The following is a 23,082-nucleotide window of genomic DNA, read 5'->3' as shown; positions in this document are numbered from 1 at the left end:
TGTTGACATTTTATCTTTCGGATGAAGTGATTACTATACCACTCCAATCAGCCGGTAAAGAGGAATTAACGTTCAAAACCTTGCAGTCCAGCGTCACTCTCTCGCTTTCGAAACTTTGGACTTACACCCCGTTACAGAAATAAAAGACGTAGTCCTACGTCAAAAAAGTCCATATGACGTCAATGGGGATCGAACCAAGACCGGTTGAAATGCAAAGTTACTTTACACGACCACGCTATCCATATAGCTGCCAGCGTTATTATAAAGGTGCGTGGTAATATTACACCTCATCATAAAATGAAGTTGGAAGGTGTTTTCTAAGACGATAAAGAAGAACATGAACGAGAATATATCTTTCTCTGTCTGGGCCGTGTATTTGGCAAACTATACGAAAAGCTTTCATATGCTTTCATTTAAATGTGTCTCCTGTTTCGCTCCCTTATATTGGCTCTAGCATGTATATTATACAAATGATATACATGTATTGGGGAGTAGAACTTTTTATGTTATCTTTCAGCTCATTTAATGTAATAAATCGGGATGCCAGAACATGTGCTAAAAATTAACTTTGGGTGCACAAATGCACCTTTACGAAGAAGGCTGTTTGATGATAATACTACCTTAAACGAACGAGTTCAGATTTTTCTATCACAGCTTCAATTAACAAATGTTGAGCTATTAGGTGAGGTGTGACGGTACATTGCGTTTGTTTAATTTGTTTACGGCTTAATAAAAAATAGTTATTTGTGAGTAGTCGCCCGTTTCACCGATTCACTTGATACATTGAACAGCTTCATTTGTAAACAGTTCTTAGCAGGGTGAAGTACGAGTATGACGCATTCAGCACCTGAAAGTGAACTCATTTACTATCACGCCCTCGGGGTAATAAATTATCACCGCAGCAAAACTTACCATCCCAAATGTCTTAATGGTAATCGGCCAGAACTTCCACGCCATTAGCACCATTGGTTTCTGGGCCCGCACAATCACCGGAATTAAATCCTTGCGGAAGGTCGCATTGCCACCCCGTTCCACCTGGTACCAGAGGCATTTGTACGCAGCGATTCCGACATCTTCACTCTGGAATAAACAAGCAAGAAGGGAAAAAAGCGTCAGTTTCTGGCTACTTGCGGGGGGGCTACGAACGAATTCAAACACAAACACTTCGTAAAATTTTATTCCCGTAATGGCAGAGGAAGAAGATCTCCAGCAGCACGCAAATGAAGAATAGTAAAAACTTTGCCACAATGTAAGCCGTCGAGGTCTGGAATGGAGCATTTTGACTCGGGCATTGCGAATAAGTTACGGCAGCATACGAACCGTCATCATGATTCCTTGAAAGCAGATTATGATTGAGGCGCTAGCGAAAACAATAAAGATTGTGAAGCTGAAGATGGTCTCCAGCGAGTGTTTGTAGCTGAGCGGGGGGAGAAAATCGAAAATTAAAATTGACTCGTTGAACGAAGCGACGTTTTCCGTGAATGGAAGTTACCCTAAAAGTTTCTGGTGTCGTTCGACGGCAGAGGCCAAGCTTAATCGTTTATCCTCCACGACACCCCACTCGCTGGGCTCTCCCGCAATGATGCCTTCCAGTGATTTGGCTAGCAGATTCAGTTGTACCGAGAGATGAGCAGCGACCAAGCAAAAAATACAGTTGAACGTCTGTAAAAGCAAACAGAGAGAGAAAAAAAACGCTAAACGGTACGTATCGCAATACACTTACCACGTTTCCAATCGCCACGATGAGTCCGGCGTACACTTCGAACGTGTACATCAGGTAGTAAATCCAGCCCTTGGTCGAATCCCATGGATACCATATTTTGTAGGGCAGCTGACGTTTCCATACGTCGGAACGGCTAGCGGCAAAAATCATCTCCGGAATGGGCAGGAAATTGAAGGCCGAAACCATGACGATGTTCATTATGGCAGCGCAGGTGGCGATGGTTACTGTCGACCGGAGATTCCTCTGGCAGAAGTCCCGCTGGGTAGGAATGCGTTCCTGCAGTTGGAGATGGAGAAGAGATTAAAATGTGGCTTCACTTCTCTCTTGGAACCGTTACTTCGGCAGGTTGAAAAACAAATCAAGCGCATAATTCGGATGCTGCTTCCCCTCGAGAGGGGGCCGTACCTTCTCCTTCCAATCAGCGTGGAAATCCGCTAGAATCCGCGCCAGCCTGTTCCTGTGATAAGCCAACACAAACATCTTCTGCAGTCCAATCACACAGAATCCGGTGCAGGCGATTTGGGTGGCCACTTCCTCCATCAGAGTGGCCACGCCTTCGGACCTCTTCTCGGTGGTCTCCTTCCAAACGTAAACGCACTGACCGAGCACGCAGTACGAGAGTGAAAGGAAGCTCACAACAAAGTACGCATTTAATTTGGCCGCTGTGGAAAATTCCTCCGGGTAAGGATTCAAGCTTGATGGAAATCCTGCGAATGGAGGGTGGCCGCTGACGTGAGCCTGATTTGATCCGAAATGTCATCTGTACATACCAATTATTTTCAATGTTTTCACTGTCACAGCAAACGTCTGCTCGAAGCTGATATAACGTGGCATCTCGCCAGCATGTGGAGGGAACGAATCCTGGCAGCGTCCGGTGCACTACTGGTGGAACTCTTGCGCCAGATGAGGGCCTTAATATGGACATGAACGGAGGCGCAAATTACTGTTTATCGAACACTGCATCATGTTGACTTCAAACTCAGTTCGTTTGCGTGACACGCTTCCATAATAATCCTCGGTGTGATTGGTTGGTTTGAATTATGCATCAATAGGAAAGTTTAAATCAGAGAAAACAAACCCACGAAATCACCTTCTCTCGAGTTCTTGGTAAACTTTGGAAAAGGGGCGCGATAATTTACACATAAACCATCAACTTATAAATTTAACATTGTCCACGATGTATGCTTGTATGTTATTCGTTTGATGTGTCATGGGAAACAGGCCAGGATATTGAAATGAAATATTGAACGGACCTTTTGTCTGTCTTATTAGGTATTCGATAGCCCAAGAAAGACATACATTCGAATTTGCGGAACAAAACATAACCACATAAGCACTGCAGAACAAACAAAACTTTAGTGATGACCCTGAGATGGGGGATTGTTCATTTAAAAAAAACTAACCTCGGTTGAACGAAATAAACCGGCGGTATCTAAAATCGGAAGTACAACGGAAAAACAAAAATATATATTCATAATAATTATCTCGGATAAGGAATTTAGGTTCCGGGATTTGTTAGAATTATTAGCCATTAGACGTATTCTTCCACAACCAACACCACACTCAGGATGGATAATTAATTTGGGGTATAGTATCTTCAGGATTGGGATATTACTGGGAACGTTCGACAGACCAGCATTTATCTGCCTCCGTAACACTTTCGTCGCCCAGAGCGAATCGGTCGAGTTTCTTGCGGGGCCCAAATTCAACCCCCGTGTGCGCCAGAGAAATAAGCGGGCAACGATAATGATGAATTCGGGTTCGATTCAGAACTACTTTCATGTTGAATCCGAATGAAATCAACTGACTGCTGATTAGAAAACTTATAAAAATAATTGTTAAGCCAATTGTACAGTGTTGCTAGTGTTACCAGTTTCAAAAAAATTATAGGAGGTTGTGTCCAAGATACGACCGCATTGTTGACGTAGAACTACGCTGTTATTTTATATAAGTCGCTTGTTTATACCTTCGGATATTATTCTATAATGCTGTGAAATTTTAGAAACAACTGCTTAGTAGAATAATCTTTGAAATGATTTTTTCATTGTAGAATCAGTTGACGATAATTGATTGATGATTCATTCTTGCCCTCGCAAAACAATCGTATGTCGTAATTTATTTCATGTCAATGCATTGAAAATTTACCTCGAAGACTATTCCGGTGGCCTTTTTTGGAATTGACATAGACTCGGCTACAGTCGATTATATACATGTTGCACCAGCACCATTATTCCATATCTCATAACTACATCAATATATCTTTGGCACCGCATGTAAACAACAACAATGACAACACTTGCAAGTATCAAATATCATGCTACATGTTATTTAGTATTGCCTCAAAGGAATCGCACCTCTAGATATCGTTCGTACAAACTAAGCGTAAGCCAAGCGCCAAACAAGCCTTCACCATAGCATGCATACAGAGCCATACATTGGTGGCTTGAAACTACTAGCAATATAAACATTTCTCATCATTTTGCGCTATTCTCAAAAGAAACGCTACATTTGGTTTTGTGATTTTTCAATCAAGTGCAATGAACAGGTGGTTATCGAGTTAGCATTAACCACTGGTGGGCTTCGAGTATCGAGGAGAATCTGGAAAGTGCGATCAACGTAAGAACACGTCTTTCGGCAATTTCTTAGAGGTGCAATGAATCTTAAGAAGAAATTACCGCTCTACGCGCACTGGCAAAAGATGTTTACTCAACAATTTCTCGAACGAGAAATGGGTGTTGTGAGAAAGGATGAGCGAACGCAAAATTTATGTAGACTGATTTGATGCAACAGATATTTTGTTTATTGGAAATGAAATACAAATCACATCACAATACAAGCAATGTTGTATGTATTATACAACTTTCGTGTGATTGCTTCTTTTGCTGAATATTGTGCGATCAACGTAACGCTCTCGTTTTCGAAATCCCCCAAATATTCATTTATTCATTCATTCAGAATTGATTCAGATGCAACTAAAAACAAATGATCACTAAATCAACGATAGTCCTACGTCACCCTTGCGGTTATATCACAGATATAACCCACTTCCTGTTTTTTTTCATGATCTAATGTATTCTACTAGTACTTTTTCATTTGATATTCATATTGATGAGGTTTTAAAAAAAAAGTAGAAGAGTCTGAGCCTATGGGCACGGACGAGAGTTTGACGTAGGACTGTGATTGTTCAGAACAGTTGTTTTTTTAAATGTAATTCTTTTCGTTGTTCAGAAATCTGTTAGTCAAACTCTTTTGAAACTCCAAATAGTAGCCCTGAAATGGCCGTTTGTTATATGTAATCATAACCGTCGAACGGTTTGCAACGAACAATAAAAGAAAATTAATTTCTGGCAGGAAGTTCAACTGTCTAACTGAAAATGATGAATGAATATCAGTGTGACACATAGCTGGGTGGAATGGTAAATGAAGTATATGTGGATCGGTGAACAAAAAAAATTATGTCGTCATTGATTACATTGAATATGAAGGAGAATAAATTCAACGAAAATATGAATGTATTCATTATATAAGTTCGCGCTAGTGTAAACGGTTGATGCAATTTCTATAAATCTCAACATATTTCTTCACATGAATATATCACTAGTCTAAGCCCACCGTAAGATGTTCGTCACTCCGTCATACACAGAAGTCATTCGCTAACTGGACTTATCTATAACAGGGCGTACGTAAACTGGGCCGCAAGGCAGTTATGTATATGATAGATGTCGTCTTCAATTTGAAGTATTGCTTTTGCTGTTTTGCAATGCAGTTAGCGAGTAAAATTCGATAATTGTATTGATTTTCCGGCCCAATTAACGAACGATCAATGTATGGGTGGCTATTTCCTGGTTGCTTTGATAAAATCTTGCGTGAAATTTGAGTAATGCATGAAATCTTGCATCTGATTACTTCAACATGTTTACATTTGGTTTTGATTTTGCTAATTTGTTTGATAGCATTATTGCACACAATTTTGTGTTGCATACAACATTCATGGTAACGAATTTGAAAGAAATAATGTGTAACACATGAAGAACATTCGCATCCACTAGCAAAACATACATGTTTAATTTGTTAAATAATTCACTTGTTTTATTATTTCCACTGTTGATGCCTTTGGCGAAAAAATTGCTGGATAAATTTGCCATTTGATGGTATAGATTATAATATATCGTAAGAACGATTCTGCGAAACGAAATGTAACGTTTATTAAGAGTTTTGGAATGCATATATTAGAAAACTTTTAATAAACGTTACATTTTTCGTAGAATGACTCCCCTATATAGAAATCAAAGACCTAGTCCTACATCATAACATATCTCCATTTTGTATTTGTATTTTCACAAATAACTATGTTCTACTAGTCAAGCCCTTTCGTTTGTTACCCATATTGATGAATTGAAAAAAAATGTTTCCATTTGGACTTGCATTTTTCATAAACAACTGTGTTCTACAAGTCATTGATACCCATATTGATGGGTTTATATATATATATATATATATATATAATATATATATATATATATATATATATATATATATATATATATATATATATATATATATATATATATATATATATATATATATATATATATATATATATATATATATATATATATATATATATATATATATATATATATATATATATATATATATATAATGTTTTTTATTTTCTGATTATTCTACATATCTCATATTTACATTTAACTGCCTATTCTGTCAAATTCCGTTTAAAAATCCTATTCAATTGAACGAGAAAAGTGTCACCCACATGTGGGTGACGGGCGATCAAAGTGTTAATTGAACTTCTTGAACATAATTATATTTACATTACAAGAGGCTCGTATGCTCAGCCATTCCATGCCAAACCGGTATAGTGGTTCTTGGATTTTCGTAAAAAGCGGAAGTTTTGTTTCTTATCGCAAAATATTAGACCGGTATTTTTTTGAAGTTTTTCCACTTGGGTGCTTAACTTTTCAACAACTGGATCGATCCAGATAATCGACATATTAAACTAAGACCAAGAGCTAAGACTAAGAGCTATTCATTTCAGTAAAAATATTACACTCGCAAAAAGATTTTGTTTTCAAAATTATTGATTGTATTTGTTTTTAATTGTTTATATGGTTTCAGGCTAGAGGGCACTATATATTTTTATATTTTTTTCTGGAATGTTGGAACTTTTTTACATAACATATCCAAAAATCAGAGATGCGTTTTTTCGTTTCTGAAGTATGATTTTTCGATTTAACTCTATTTCCAAGATTTTTTTTTTAATTCACGACTTTTGAACTACTGAACCGATTGAGAAGATCGACATATAAAATTGAAGCCAATGAGTTAGCATTCTTTGAAAAAAAAAATACTGCACAAAAAATGGATTTTGTTTTCATAATTATTGATTGTATTTGTTTTTAATGGTTTACATGGTTAAAGATAAGAGGGCGCTTTATTATTTTATATCTCTTCTTCTAAGCTGAGATTTTTGACGTAGGACTACGTCTAACTTTTCAATATAGGGGCCCACTTCAATATTTCAATGTGAAAAAGTTTTCAGTTTTTGAACGTTAATACCTCTCTCATTAATTGATGGATTTTTATTCCTAATACACGAATTAATGGGAAATGTCCTCAGCAATTTGTTATATGATCTACATTTCGATTTTTCAGTTCATGTAAAGCTCAAATTGATGCAAATTGGAGGAAAGAAATCCCTACTCTCCCATACATTTTGTCTGCGCTACCGCAGCAAACAGCTATTCAACACCAGCAAACACAGGAATGGTCGAAACGTAGCGACAAGGTGAAGACGAGTGGGCAAAAGAGATTATGTATAGAGGCGGTCGTCACAACGTGGACTATAGACTATATAAAGAAAGCGATGGTGATGCTTGGTCTCTCTCGCATTCTTTGTGTGGACACCGACTGGACAACATCGTTGCTGGACGAGCTGGACGGCGAGGGATCGAGTGCCTTTCTCAAGGCAAGAGGGTGGAGGCGGTAGCGCTGCAGTAGAGTAAACTTTTCAAAGGGCCTTTCTCAAGGCTAGAGACGAATGAACTGCAAAAGTTTAAAGTCTCTATAATACAATACCTTACCTTACCTGCTTGGTCTCTCATTCCTTGTGTGGACACAGACTGGACAACATCGTTGCTGGACAAGCTGGATGGCGAGGGATCGAGTGCCTTTCCCAAGGCAATGAGGGTGGAGGTGTAGTGCAGGAGTAAAGTAAAGTTTGACAAGGGCCTCTTTCTAGGCTAAAGACGAATGAACTGAAAAATGTTTAAAGTCTCTATAATTCATTACCTACCTACCTGCTTGGTCTCATTCTATTGTCGCACGCCAAGCATGGAAGGCCCATATTGCTGATTGCAGATTGAGTACACGATGTCGAAGCATTTGCAGATTGTTTATGCAATGCGATATCGCAAAAGGAAGCGGGAGAAGTCTCTGATGAGATGTAAAGCCAAATGGAGCCAAATCGTCAATCGAGGTGTATTGAAATCGGTGGAAGCGTCGCCTCGGTTGGAGGAGTGCTCGTCGTCTTCCGAGGAGTGATGGAGCTGGGCTTTCGATTGCATATAATGCTGGTGGGTGTTTTGGAAAACTTGCATAAAAAAGTGAGCTACCAGATTTTTCCGAATATTTTTCGATTTTCTCTTCGCTATATTGAAACAGCAGAATAAAGACGGATCAAATCGGACCATTCCTTCCTCGGGTTTTGCGCTTACGAACCCAATTGGCCTTCCATTTTTATTTATATAGATTCGCAAAGGTGATGCCAAGGATTTCCACCGTCTCTGTCTGGAGCCACCACACTATCCGCTGATTTTCATCGCCTTCTGTACTTGGAATCGTCTTTCGGCGGTTCAGTTTCGGCCCAGCAACTATTTCAAACAGGATGAACAATTCATTGATAGTATAATTTCATGTGAAGATGTTGTCACCAGGCTGATATTCGCATATGCTACAGACAAGGCACTATCACAGATCAGCTCGATTCGTGTGAGAATTGGATTTAGGTATAGAGCGAACAGCATCATAGACAGTGGGTCGCCCTGTCACACCGATATTTCAATTGGGAAGCTGTGTGAAGAGCACCATTCATTAGCAGCCGAGACGAAAATCGTAGATGATTATTAGTGATGCGTGAGTGAAAATCGGATATCATTGCGGGAGTTATATTCGTTAGGCAAGGAGCTAAAGTATCACAATATTTCTTTTGCACACAAGACAATGCAAGGATGTATTCCATGTGGGCCATCATAAAAAAACACAAAAATACAACACCAAAGGTTGTTTCCAGAACCACCAACATGTTCATAAAGAGTAAGAGGTAAACTAATTCATTTTCCAGGTAGATAGGTTGGTATTCACGCAGAAGAATAAAATAAAACAATATATTGAAAAATATATTCAACAAAGGCTGTCCCTTTTGTATAGTCCTACGTCACTCCGGTTATGTTCCCGACATCACCCACACGTCTTTTCTACATGACATATCCAAAATCAGAGAGTCAGTGTTTTTTCGTTTTTCAGTTATTATTTTTCAAATATCGTAGAACCCCGGTTATCCCCGAAAAAGTTATCCGCGGATAATGCAATAAAGGACAAAAAACCTGGTGCAAACACAAAAATAAATGTTTCAGATGGGAAACTATGTGAAACTAATAATCCGCGCCGCGGATGATCCGCTCGCGGAATAGCGTTCGAGGTAAATTTTCAATGCATTGACATGAAACAAATTGCGACATACGATCAGCTAGTGTATTGTTGTTGGGACCTTTCGGATAACAGAGAACTGCACTCTCTTAGATCTTGTAAGCGACTGCTACATAATTTATTTTTTCCCTTCTTGTTAGTTCACAAATCCTTATTATCTAGCTACTCCGTTTGCTGTCGTTCATTACCTTATTCACTCGCCGATGCCGATCATAAAACAGTCCTCGTCATGCTTATGGATTTGCCACCCTAAGATAAGCATGACGAAGTGATAGTGATCGTAGGTCGAACAGATCATAAAAGACGTCTGGCTATGTTTATGGATTTACCTCCCATGAGTCTGTCGAGACGATAATGATCGTTCGTACCATAACATTGTTCTGCGAGGGCAAGAATAAACCATTAATCAATTATTAGTTGACAACTGATTCTATTATAGAAAAGAAACTATTCCAGGGCGATCAAACTATTCTACTAAACAGTTATTTCTTGAATTTCACAGCATTATGAAATAATATTCAAAGTTATAAACCAGCGACTTGTATTAAATAACAGCGTAGTTCTACGTCAACAAAACGGTCGTATCCTGGACACAACCTCCTATACTTTTTTGAGATTGTACAACACTCGTGTAACTTTTGAAAGGGTACTATGTAACATTTACGTTAACTCGAGAAAAACTAAGCTGAAGATCGGAACACTGTTTTAAAAGGAATCGTCCTTTGTCACTACTTTAGTTTAAATGTCACTGATTCAAGTTTAAAATTGATGTCTCAGAGCGAAAAATGGTACATTGATCGTCTGATCAACGCGGTCGTTTGTAAATTGGACAAAATTGCACGTTGCATGATAAGAATTTGAAAATAACTACTAAACAACAATCCAAATACCTGCATTTCGTGCAAAAGGCAGTGTATATTACATATTATATTCGCTGAATTTCGCTAAAAGCGATAAGAAAACCCGAAAGAAACAATAATTCTAAACGACAGAGATCCAATTAGGGGAACCGCGGGTAATACGGACAGTGGGGGTAATATGGACAGGTGGTTGATTTGTATAGTCACATTTTGAATTCAGATTTCTGTTAATGAGAACACCTTCCACATGTTATTCTATGATATTTAAGCCACCCTGTGGAAATGAACACTGATCAAAAGTGAAAAAAGGGAAACTAAAACCGAAAATCATACATGATTCCGCGTGTGGATGTAATTTTAGCTTTTTGAGTGGTTTTATATAACAATTAAATTCGCTGATGGTTATATTTCAGTTTGTGAGTTAACAGAGAAGCGATATTAGGTATGTACGGAAAAATAGATTCATTTTTGAGTGGAAAATTTAAATTATTGAAATAATTGTACTGGTGGGGTAAAACGGACAGTTGCCAGTGGGAGAGAGATGAAAGTCTATTTAATCTGTTCTTAATTTATGCCCTGCTTCTATAAAATGAAATCAAATCGCCAAATGTGGCCTGTTTAGAAACTGACTGGAACCAAAAGCAAAATAGTTGAGGGTCTGTACGTTTATACTGCAAAAGTACTTCTAGGTGGATTAATTCGATTCTTTCATAATTCAACGGACATTCGTGATGAGTTCAGACATTGGCTGAATAAAATTATTCTTCTCGCGATCGATAAACCTCTACGCTTCATATATCACAAACCTGTCCGTATTACCTCCACTATATGTCCATATTACCCGCATCGAAAAAAATGTTTCACTTTTCGGACTGTTTTAATTTCAGTAAAAAAAAACATCGAAAAACACTTTTTTGTAAAATATTTAGCCAAGTAGGTAGAGAAACAGTATATTTGATTACAAGAAACTGCATCAAAGTTTTGAGAAACATAAGTTTCCAAAGATATAATTGAAATTCTTTCAACATGTCCGTTTTACCCCCACCTCCCTTATGTGTTGTTTTAATTGCTTTGTTACTTCGGACATTTCTAGCGTCGGAGGAAAGGGACGTTCGAAGTAACAGTCGAATGCTTCAAATCCGAATCCGTAGATTGGACATTTTTTGTATCGGCGATAAAAATGTGAAAAGGATAGAACGAACGATTGTTTTTGTAATACAGTCAATGATTGAGAACTAATAGTGTGTATCCATCAACTCGATTCGTATACATTTGTTACAAAGGACCTTTTAAAAAGTTACGCGAGAATTGAGGCATAGAGATACAACGGAAAAAGAGTTTTTTGTAATGGCATATGATTCGTTTCTCGCGAACTTGAAATTCCACTTATCATTCGCTGGAGCTATTTCCGACTGAAATGATGGTTATACATAAATCAGTACCTTGTCTTCGTGACTAGTCGGGAAATATGTTGTGTCATGTACAAGTGATCAAGGAAAAGAGCGCCTTTCTGCATCCTTTTTTGGATTTATTACTCAAAGGAAATTATCGTGATAATATAGTAAAAAAAAGTTAATTGGTCTGGACCTAGGGGCACTGATGGGATTTTGACATAGGACTATGATTGTGTGTAGTAATGGCATTTGATTTTGATTTTTCGTTGTTCAAAATCTGTATTTTTTCTATATTTGATACATCAAATGAAGCCCTGAAAAATATCCTTTCGAACTTCTGTTTTGAATTAACTAATTGCATTTTTACATAACCAAACAACCTTTTCGATATAATGATATCCTGGACCACAATTACATAAATTGTTAGTAGCAAGACGTACACAGTAAAACGTGAATTGTGCACGAATTGATTGCACAACAACCTAAACTTCAATCTAACAAAACCTTTGTCAACGTTTAACCTTTTAGGCCAAGCACTCGTCAAATCTTTGGGGAGAATAGAGTGAAACCATCCAGTATCATCTTCAAGATCATTCCTAGATCATCCCTCCATTGATTCTGCCAACTGATAAATGTCTATTATAGGCAAATTGAGAATAATTCATACTACGTATCTAATCACGTTGTGAGTTAACGCCGAATTGTAGGCGCAAAAATTGCTTGTTGCGTTGTGGGGGAAAACGAGTGGTTAGTAGAATCGAAATAACATACCCATTTTTAACGTCAAATTGTTAACTTATTTTTACTTTATTCACTGTTCATGTCTTGGGCAAAAAATAATCTATATATACAAAAATGGATTTCTGTGTGTCTGTCTGTCTGTCTGATTCTTATGGACTTATGGACTCTCTTATGGACCGATCAACATGAAAATTGGTATGTACGGATTTTTTTTTAGTTTGAGACTCCTTCCCCCTCTTTAAGGGGGGGCTGCCATACAAATGAAACACAAATTTCTACATTACTCGAGAATTATTCAAGCAAATGAAACCAAATTTGGCAAGTGGAGGTTTTAGGGTGCAATAAATGTGTTTACGGTGGTTAGATACTCCTCCCCCCTCTCTAAGGGGGGCTGCCATACAAATGAAACATCAATTTCTACATTACTCGAGAATTCATCAAGCAAATGAAACCAAATTAGGCATATTGTGGTTTTAGGGTGCAATAAATGTTTCTATGGTGGTTAGACTTTCCACCTTCTTCTCTAAGGGGGGGCTGCCATACAAATGAAACACAAATTTCTACATTACTCGAGAATTATTCAAGCAAATGAAACCAAATTTGGCAAGTGGAGGTTTTAGGGTGCAATAAATGTGTTTACGGTGGTTAGATACTCCTCCCCCCTCTCTAAGGGAGGGCTGCCATACAAATGAAACACTAATTTCTGAATTACTCGAGAATTAGTCTAGCAAACGAAACCAAATTCGGCATGTGGATGCAATTCGGTTTTAGGATGCAATAAATATTTCTATGGTGGTTAGACACTCTTCCCGCTCTCTAAGGGGGACTGCCATACAAACAAAACACAAACTTCTGCATAACTCGAGAACTAATCAAGCACCATTTTGGATGTGAGGGTTTTTGTGTATGAGAAATGTTTTCATAATTGTATGACACCCCTTCCTCCTGTGGAGAGGGGTCCCATAAAAATAATACATATATTTTAACCAAAAATATTCCAACCAACCATGACAATTGAAAATTTTCGGAAAACTCTGAAGGAAAAAAGGAAAATTCGGAAAATTAAATTCTTATATGTTCTACAATTACATAGTGACAAGTGCTGTTAGTCCATTTGATGTTTGCGCTAGCGAAATTGATCTTTGTTCGCAACTGGAAATGGATTTTAATGTGATGAGACGCACTCCTATATCTTCTTCTATCTATACCAAAAAAAAAAGGATCGCCGGATGTGTTGATAAGAGCAGAACTCAAGGAAAGAATTGTCCGATTTAGGGCTGTTTTTATTCTATTATATTTTCATGTTATTTACATGTTATTTGCAAGTGGTTGAAAAATCTTGAACGAGAATTGTGTCTGAAAATAATCTGATATTATAATGATGAGTTTTGTTAGAAATACTAGGAATTTTATGGTAAAGGGTAAATTCAACGGGGTCGAATAAAGAATCAATCAATGAACAGTTCTGCGATTGGACCCATGAACTTGCTCATAGCAAGAAAACGTGAATGTTTGAAGGTATTGATATATTGATATTGATATTGATAACAAAAAACAAATTCTGGGCTGGACGAAGTTTACCGGGTCAGCTAGTAATCAATAATAAACTTTCAATTAATCCCAATACATAATCTTAGAAATACAATACTATTCATCAGACCTGTCAGGTGCTAAAGAAGTTTTGGTGTCTTTTCGCTGAAATGTAATGCACGGGGATGACAAACAGCCCTAGACTTTGTTTCATCTATTCATCCACGAGTTGATCACACGCTGGAATGTGTGATCCTGTTGCAGTTTAGCTCGAAGAATAAACTAGTGGAAGTCGTTCTACGTGCCAATCAACGTCCTTTTTCTGGCGCTGATCATTACGGTTCGGGAATACGAAATGTTTATTTTTCTTTTAGTTTTTCCAATCGACACATCGTGCAATTTTTAATAGAATGTTTCATTCGGGTTTCAAAACTCTTAAAAAACTTATTTTATTGGTCGTTAGGTACAGACAGACACCTCGGGAATCCCTGATTGGACTGAAGAAATATTCGCCGTTTGTCCAGTTCCAATCGATTGTATCGACGACTGAATTAGCGCTAATCGAGGCAATACAAAAAAAAAAAAAAGGTTGTTGTTGACCCTTTTCCCGATAATTACAGTAATAAATGGATAATTGAACAAGACAAGTTGTTCAGTCGGATAAAATTGGTCAGCAACCCTTGCTCATTCTTATTTTCTCTGCTCAATTGAAAACTAAACGTTATGAATTTGCCTGTTTTTATAGGGTGCCTTCTTAACGATTATTTTGTGAAAAGTTCCCATTTTATCGGATTGCGAATTCTGAAGATTACATTTTATCATCGCCTAACGCATTATTTATAAATCGCACTTAAAAGCGAAAAATATGACCAGGATGTTCTTAAAATCTGAAAAAATACGTGTTTTAGTATAAAAAATAAGTTCAATTCCCAGAATATCACTCGCCATTCCGAATGTGTTTATGGTAATTGGCCAGAACAGCCAGGCCATTAAAACCACCGGTTTTTGAGATCTCACAATAATCGGAATTAGACTTTTGCGAAATCTTGCATCGCCGCCGTGTTCAACCTCGTACCAGAGACTCCTGTAGACAGCCGATCCGATCTCGTTGCTCTGTTACGGGGACAGAGATGTGAGTTCTTCAGATGTACTTTACACAATGTTATTCGATCAACTTACACTTTGCATGATTTCGTCTCCGTAATAGCACAGGAAAAATATTTCAAGTAAGATACTAACGAAAAAGAGGAAAAATTTGATGGCATCAGTGCCGGATGATGTCTGAAAAACCGATTTCCAACCAAATGCAGCAAAATTAAGGAATATTACAAACCGTCATTATAATCCCCTGCAAACAAATAACTATCGAAGCTCCGGCAAACACGAGAAACGTGGTTCCACCGAAGATAGTTCCTATTGCCTTTTTGTACCTATCGGAAGGAGGGAAGAATTAGTTTGGGTGGATTCATCCGTATCGCAGTATAGTTCACTCCAGCAACTCTTCATGACACCGAACCACGTCTGCCAAATTTGGTCGAGGCATCTTGTAAGCATCCGCTTCTGTTCGGATGATTCGTTCAAGCGATCGGCCCAACAGTCTTATCTGAGTCGACAGATGAACAGCTAGCAAACAGAACATGCTGTTGAATCCCTTATGGTGAAAAAAAGAGTAAAAGATCAATTCGCAAACGCACACACAGCATACACCCCGGAATCATCTACTTACGGAATTCGCAACTGCCACGAAGGACGCAGAGACCACTTCAAAAATGTACACCAAATAGAACCACCATCCGGAAATCGCATCGAAAGGATACCATATCGTGTAGGGTAGAATACGTGTACAGTTGCCCGTTTGTATCGTCTCGATGGTCATTTCCAGAATGGGTACGATATTGAAGAGCGACACCATGGCAACATTCGTGATGGCAGCGTAGGTTGTGATCTTAACGACCGACCCGAAAGATCTCTCGTAAAAATCTCGACACGAGCGATTGAGTTGAACCTGTTTCATCCAATTGGTTCGCAATTTCCCCAGGATATCCGCGAGTAGGTTCCGATCGTACGCAAGTACCAACACTTTAATCAAACCGAACAAGGTAAATCCGCTACGCGCAATTATGCCGGCACTTTCTTCCACCATTCCTGTTTCGGTTTCGAACTGTTTATTGGTGGTTACCTTCACCAAGTAGCAAACCTCGCCGAATAGATGGTAGAACAGCATCAGAACCACAGCGACAAACGCTAAATGTGAACGGATCAGCATAAGAACCGTTCCCGAGTATGGCTCGAAGCAAGACCGTGAACCGTACGCCTTCTGGACTTTGATTGTGAACGCAAATGTGTCCTCGAAGTCCATCTCGGGTTTCTGATCTTGCGGTTGTAATTGTTGTTGATAGAATACTGCTAATGCCCAGCGCGTGGGGAGTTATTATATACCATTTACCCACATCGATATCGTAATGACATCACTTAGAAAGTCACGATACGACGAACCACTCTTTTTCCGAGTCACGCGTGTTTGCGGCAGGATATTTATTGACTAGTCACGATTAAGTGGAAATGCATATTCATGTACTATTATCATTTAAGATATTCGCTATCCTCCAAATGGCAGTCAGTCGGATTTCAAATATCATGGGAAACGAGTCTCCTGATATTACAAAAAAACATTTTTGTTTGAATTTTCACGTCTAAATTCGGCATGGCTTCGCTAGACTTCTTTTTCGTGCATACCCATCGCCATGGGGTATAATCAATGACACGAAATACGGATCATAGACCCACCTAGTACTGTTGCATTCCTAATTTGTGTGTGCCATGTGTCATCAGTCCGATATTTTGTGTGATTCCGGCCATCTGTTGTCGAGGTGTTGAAAGTTGATCCCAACAATGTTACGTGCGAATCTACAATTAAAAGGAAAAATTCCGGAAGTCTTCTTCTGTCAGTTCTTTCTTTTAAGGGTTCTGATTTCTTTGCCATAGGTTTAACGGTTTCATGGATGAAGCAAAAGAGCAAATGATTAGAATTCGACACAGGCAAAACTTAGGATCTTGAACCTCTGCTCAGTCTATATCAGTGCCCCTAGGGATCGATTTTGCAAGTTTTCGACATCAGTTTGTTCAAAAAGTGTCAAGTGAAGGGACTTGACCAGTAGATCACAGCTATTTATGGAAAATTCAAATCCAAGGCCCCTGTAACAATATATCCAATTACTTTTTCGAACGGTTTCATTCAACTTGACCTGTTTGTATGTATGTTTGTATGTCTGTAGGGTTGTCCCACATTAATAAAAATGTTGACCAAGCGAAAATAGAGTTTAACTTCAATTATACAATAAATTCTTTGACGAAATTATTACACAAATCGTTAGTATATCAAAAATAAAACAAATTTTATCTGAATCAATCGAGTTCATATACCTTATGTTAGAAAAGAGCATACTATAGTATACTGTATCTGGTTCCCTGCCAGTTGTTGCGACCTCCCGGAGCGATGTAGCCACCTTTCTCTCCGTTTTCTGCTTTAGCTTCAGGTTCAGTTTGCGATCGCGAAGCACTACCGGCACCAGGCTTCCCTTCGATGCTCGCGTTCTTCTCCAGAAGTGTAAGGATATTATAGATACCGGAACGGGCGTAGCCGGCGGACTCAAAGTACATGACGATGTCCATTTTCTTCGCAACGGGGTGGAGCTCCCAGTACGCACAAACCTTGAAGCACAGTTGCTTTACTATTTTCGCCATAACTTCCTCAGTTCAACCGATAGCGCTGTCAAATTTGGTTTGAAAGCTTATAGGTTACTATGATCGACGATGCACAATTGGTCTCTTCACCAGGTGTTAAGGTGAACGCATGAAAAATAGATAAAATTTGTCCTTTTTTTCAACGCAAGTGATGGTGAAGGCAAAATATTCAACAAAAAAAGAAATCACGCTAAACTCAAATTGTTTCCCCCCTTTGTGTGTGATATAATTTGTCTATCATTTCCAATAGATAAAACATATGTCGCTTCTAATCAGTCTCCATAAGCAGCGTTGCCAATGTTCCAGCTTAAACTAAAATTTTTCCAGTTTTTTTATCTCGATCCAGTCAAACAGTTAAATCCTGAAAACTTCCAGTTTTTTCAAATATTATCCAGTTTTATCCAGTTTTTATGTGTCCTTCAGTTTCACTAATCTTATGTAAATTAAATTAACAGTGTATAAATATTATCTCTCCCTCACTCTTGCTATCCTGGCAGAAACTGCGGAGAGAACTATTTCTGAATATATCCACGGCAAAACGAAGAATAGAAACAGACTGAGAAACGTTATGATGAAGGGTATACTGGCTACGAAAAACTACGTTTTTTACGTATAAAAATAAAAGAGAGTATGAAGTTGAAATATAACTACACAATGTACGAACAGATTAAATGAAGTGTCGTGCTCCTGTGGCCGAGTGGTTAGCGTCCCACACTCTCATGCCGGGTGTTCGGGTTCGATTCCCGTTCAGGTCGGGAGATTTTTCGTCAAAGAAAATTCTTCCGGCTTGCACTGTGGTTACGCGTATTCTAGAGCTTGCCACTCCAGAGTACATTTAAGGCACATTCGGCATAGAAATCGCAACCAAGTACTACTTGTAAAAAAATGACGCAAGTAGTGCTACGTTGAGAAGGCAAAAGTTCCACTGGAACGTTAGTGCCATCCAAGAGAAGAGAAAATGAAGTGCCAGGAAAAACGAAGAAAAACGAAAAAAAAACATGTAAAGCTTGTATTCGTTACAATAAACAATTTATCAAAGAATTGGTATTAATCTATGTGATGCGGAGTCAAATGTTTCTCCGATCTAAAGAACAAACGTTTTCATGACTCGGGCTTTGTTTGTTTACCTTTTTGGTCGAACCAGAATTTCACCCAAGAAAGATTATCCTTCTGGAGAAATCTTTGTGACTTTAGATTTCGCTATACGCAGCTGAAAGACGAAGGTATCGAAAATTCAGGAAACGTTTATTCGAAATATTCAAGTTAAGTGCTGATTTCAATAGTTATACATAACTGCCACGATTTGAAGCGTTTTTCATCAAATCGTTGATACAGCACAGATTGAACATGGAAAAAGTTTAGGAAATGAGAAAAACAAAGCACGATAGCCGAAATATGTTCATTCAAGTATAATGCATTGATTCTGATTTTCTATCTATTGAATGAACTCGAATAAATAAATCTTGTAGTTTTTTTTTAATTTGTATTTTTTTGGAAGTTTCAATAAAAGAAAAAAGTTCAAATAATATAATCCTAGCGTTCAGAAACATTAAAACTTAACATTTGGCGAGAAGTAAAATTGAATTATAATTAAGTTTAGAGAAGTTTTGAAGTCAATAATACTGAACTTTCAGTTCCTGCCAAAATGTCAGTTGGGGCTTATTGATGAAAAATTTATGAAATGATGAAATGATTGATGAAACGAAAGTGATGAAAAAATGTACTTCATTTATTTTTAGTACAATTTTTTGCCTTCAATATTTTTAACATTCTTCGTGAGTGCGAAAAAGATAGCAATGAAGATGGTCAAAAGAAACACTACAGAAATGTCAAAACTCGCGATAGAAGAAAAAGAACAGAGGATTGAGGTCAGGTTCGATGCAGTGATCTATAACCAGAAACCGTATCCTCATGCACCTCAGTTAATCACATTGGCGATTAGTTTAGCGACGATCTTCTAACAGCGATTCCATGGACATAGAGCAAAAATACGATATTTTTCAAGTTTTACTTATTTCTAGCGGTTCTAGAAAAAATATTCTCAAATATTTTTTTACAGTAATGTTCGAGTAGCGGGAAGCTTTTATCTGCTTGAATGTTATTATAAATGAATAGTTTATTCCGCTATTTTATGAAGTACATATAAATACTACACGTGGCTTCGAAGGAAATTCGATTTCTCAAGCGTTGAAATGGAAAAAAGGAATCATTAACGTTAAAACAAAACTGTTTTATAGGATCCAGATTTCTTCCAGTTTTTTTAGGAACAATCTTCCAGTTTTTTGAAAAATATTATTGGCAACCCTGTCCATAAGTGTTTGCACCTGCTCTGCCCTCCCTCACAACACCCACTTCCCAATTGTTTGGTGATTGCTGAGTGAACATAGTTTGCCGGCGAGCGTCGAGCGGGAATGAATTGTCCTTCGCAAGATTCACTTTGTGCCCTTTAAAAGTTCACGAGGGACTTAATTTTACATTGAAAAAATCAGTTTGTTACAATATATAACGGTTTTTGTGCCAACACAACCCCAAAATTTTACAACTATTCAGAGAATATAGAATATGAAGAATATAATTTACTGGTGGGGAAGTATAACCTTCAGAAGCTTTCCTGTTATTTGCACTTGGTCGAAGAAATTACAAGAAGAATGTATTTGATCGCAGTATTTTATTTCAAGTGTAAAATAAAACATCAAATCCTTTCGCTTCAAAGCAATACAGGGCGGACTCGATTATATACAGTCTCCGATTTCTTTTCACTGTATATATGTAATCGTGCTCCCGTGGACGGGTTCGATTCCCGTTCTGGCCGGGAGATTTTTCGTCTAAGAAATTTCTTCCGACTAGCACGCGTATTCTAGAGTATATTATTATACTAAAGGGTGTGTCACATCAAATTGCATCACGGAAAAAACGCTGTAGAAATTTAATTTTTAGGAATTATATCTTCAGCTTTCGCTTATAAACAGATAAGAGTGTATAGATCACGTTGGCCATGCTTCACTGTCAATTTTTCGTAAATTTGGAAAAATGTCGTAGAACGAAAAATAGCGTCGTGAATGAATCCTGCGCACTCATTTCCAGAATCCGGAGTTGTCACATCGGTAAGATGCTGGGAATCGTCCAATCCACGGTCAGCAGAGTACTAAAACGATACTTCGAGAACCTAACCATCAACCGGAAGGTGAAGAACGGCAAAAATGGATGCTCCGTCAGTGAAAAAGATCACAAGCGCGTAGTTAAGCAGTTTAGACGTGATCCGAGAAGTTCGGTCCGGGATGTCGCCAATAAGCTGAATTTGTCAAGTTCATTCGTCCAGCGGACCAAGCAGCGGGAGGGCCTGCGTACATACAAGGTTCAGAAGGCTCCTAACCGCGACGAAAGGCAAAACATGGTGGGGAAGACGCGAGCCCGGAAGCTGTACACCGAAATGCTGACGAAGCCGCATTGCCTGGTAATGGACGACGAAACCTACGTCAAAGTGGACTTTCGTCAGCTGCCGGGCCTGTTGTTCTTCTCCGCAGAGGACAAATTCAGCGTTCCGGAGGAGATTCGCAAGCAGAAACTATCCAAGTTTGCCAAAAAGTACATGGTGTGGCAAGCGATCTGCTCTTGCGGAAAGCGGAGCGCCCTCTTCGTGATGACCGGCACGGTAAACGGGCAGGTTTACCTCAAGGAGTGCCTACAGAAGCGCTTACTACCACTATTGAAGCAGCACGAGGGCCCGACCATCTTCTGGCCGGATCTCGCTTCGTGCCACTATTCAAAGGACGTGTTGGAGTGGTACGAAGCCAACGGGGTCACCTTCGTGCCAAAGGAAATGAACCCGCCCAACGTGCCGGAGCTTCGCCCAATAGAGAAATATTGGGCGATTATGAAGCAGGCCCTCCGGAAGAACCCAAAAGTTGTCAAACCGGAGGCGGACTTCAAGAGAAAATGGATTTCTGTTCAAAAAAAACTACAACCTGACGTTGTACAGAACCTTATGGACGGGGTAAAGAGGATGGTGCGAGCATACGGGCTTGGGCTCGAAGTATGAATAAAAAGAAAATGCCAAAAGTTGTTTAATAGTTTTTATTTTACTGTCTAAAATTTTCAAAAGGATCGGTACACTGGGCGAATTTCTACAGCGTTTTTTCCGTGATGCAATTTGATGTGACACACCCTTTACGTATTCGTTCCAGAATACCCCGATCCTATATAGAATCGAGTCAAAATATATTTTTCTAAATTTTTTCGATTTGAAACGGTTTTATTTAGCTTGACCTGTGTGAATGTTTGTGTTTTGAATATAAAAGAAGAATTTAATGTTTGATTCCCCTCTTGAAGTCATAAAATACCTTTCTCAAATAAAAAAAAACAAATTCATTCAAGAGGTGATTGAGAATCTTATTTGATGAACAAAATGCTTCTACTCATATGTTCGAATTTCAACAATGACAGAGTTATTGAACTTTTTCTCTGTTCCGGGCTCTGTTTGCCTCAAACTTGCTCTAATTCAAAAATTACGCTTCGTAGGACAATTATGTTGCTTCAATTTGAAGAATGGAACATTTTATACAGGATACAGTTGGGAAATTCCAAATTGAGGGATTTAAGTAACATTTTAGAAGTGGAAACCTTCAAAGTTGTATCTATTAGACCAGGTGATGATCTTGCTACTTTGTGTCATTGTAAACAAACAATGCTTCAATCTATATTCTAGTGTGTAGGTTAGGGTTGCAATGGATGTATGGAGAAAAAATTCATCATCGAATTCCAAAAACCGACCATGTACATTTTGTTTATTGGCTCAAAAAATGACGTGTGCAAAGTTTCAGCTCAATCGAACATGATGTTGGGGTGCCTCAAAGCGCTCAAATTTTGATTTTCCTAACCTCGAAAATCGTCCAAGGGTACATGGATGAGAATTAAATGTTCGATTTTTTTTTTCAAGAAACATAGTCATGAAAAGAACAACAGTGATGAATGAGGAATTAAAAATTTCTAAAATTAAATATTAGGACCTATTATGTAATTCTAGTTGAACAGAATTTTGCTTGTTAGCTCTATTTTACTGTTAAAGATACAGTCGGGTGAAAGCTGTCGGAATAATTTTTCGAGCTGTTTGGTTTGCTTGTTACATTCCTGATGCTCTGCTTTAACAAACATTTGACAACTCGATTTGATAAGATTCTATCGATTTACAAAATGATAGTGATTGATCGTTCGATCCAATTCACATAAAAGGGGCCAACATTTTCGATAGATAGTTCTTATACTTCTAGTTAATTGGTTAATTGGTCTCACAGACCGAGAATCAATAATTTTCATTTAATTAGAAAAAGTGATTCGCCTCTAATTGGATATCTAGCTAATTGGACAG

The 23,082-nt window shown here is 38.2% G+C and overlaps 3 protein-coding genes across 5 annotated transcripts in view; 1 reads left to right on the top strand and 2 right to left on the bottom strand.

Annotated features, from left to right (window-relative positions):
• LOC129764240 (5-hydroxytryptamine receptor 1-like) overlaps positions 1-23,082 on the top strand; it is a 201,156-nt gene that overhangs the window by 127,435 nt on the left and 50,639 nt on the right. The window lies entirely within an intron of this gene.
• On the bottom strand, positions 722-2,592 carry LOC129764252 (odorant receptor 4-like). Its single transcript, XM_055763170.1, has 8 exons — positions 2,494-2,592; positions 2,129-2,430; positions 1,724-1,999; positions 1,493-1,662; positions 1,321-1,417; positions 1,163-1,264; positions 913-1,080; positions 722-847 (listed from the first exon to the last, which is right to left on the bottom strand). Exons 1-8 carry the CDS (start codon positions 2,555-2,557, stop codon positions 794-796), a joined length of 1,233 nt encoding a protein of 410 aa, XP_055619145.1. The 5' UTR covers positions 2,558-2,592; the 3' UTR covers positions 722-793.
• Positions 14,811-16,332, bottom strand: LOC129780131 (odorant receptor 4-like). The gene is made up of 6 exons (XM_055788096.1): positions 15,700-16,332; positions 15,464-15,624; positions 15,307-15,403; positions 15,153-15,254; positions 14,915-15,086; positions 14,811-14,860 (listed from the first exon to the last, which is right to left on the bottom strand). Exons 1-6 carry the CDS (start codon positions 16,330-16,332, stop codon positions 14,811-14,813), a joined length of 1,215 nt encoding a protein of 404 aa, XP_055644071.1.

This window comes from Toxorhynchites rutilus, chromosome 1 (assembly GCF_029784135.1).
Source record: "Toxorhynchites rutilus septentrionalis strain SRP chromosome 1, ASM2978413v1, whole genome shotgun sequence".
NCBI lineage: Eukaryota > Metazoa > Arthropoda > Insecta > Diptera > Culicidae > Toxorhynchites > Toxorhynchites rutilus.
This window is presented reverse-complemented; position numbering and strand designations above follow the sequence as displayed.

Bases quoted from the DNA above. Each gene is read 5' to 3' on its own strand.
- LOC129764252 (XM_055763170.1), bottom strand. From the start codon at position 2,557: ATGCCACGTTATATCAGCTTCGAGCAGACGTTTGCTGTGACAGTGAAA. The intron at 2,431-2,493 runs GTATGTACAGAT...CTCCATTCGCAG, and splicing joins GAAAACATTGAAAATAATTG to GATTTCCATCAAGCTTGAAT. The intron at 1,081-1,162 runs GTTTGTGTTTGA...TGTTTATTCCAG, and splicing joins GGAATAAAATTTTACGAAGT to AGTGAAGATGTCGGAATCGC.
- LOC129780131 (XM_055788096.1), bottom strand. From the start codon at position 16,332: ATGGACTTCGAGGACACATTTGCGTTCACAATCAAAGTCCAGAAGGCG. The intron at 15,625-15,699 runs GTAAGTAGATGA...TTTCACCATAAG, and splicing joins TCGTGGCAGTTGCGAATTCC to GGATTCAACAGCATGTTCTG. The intron at 15,255-15,306 runs GTTTGTAATATT...TCGGTTTTTCAG, and splicing joins TGCAGGGGATTATAATGACG to ACATCATCCGGCACTGATGC.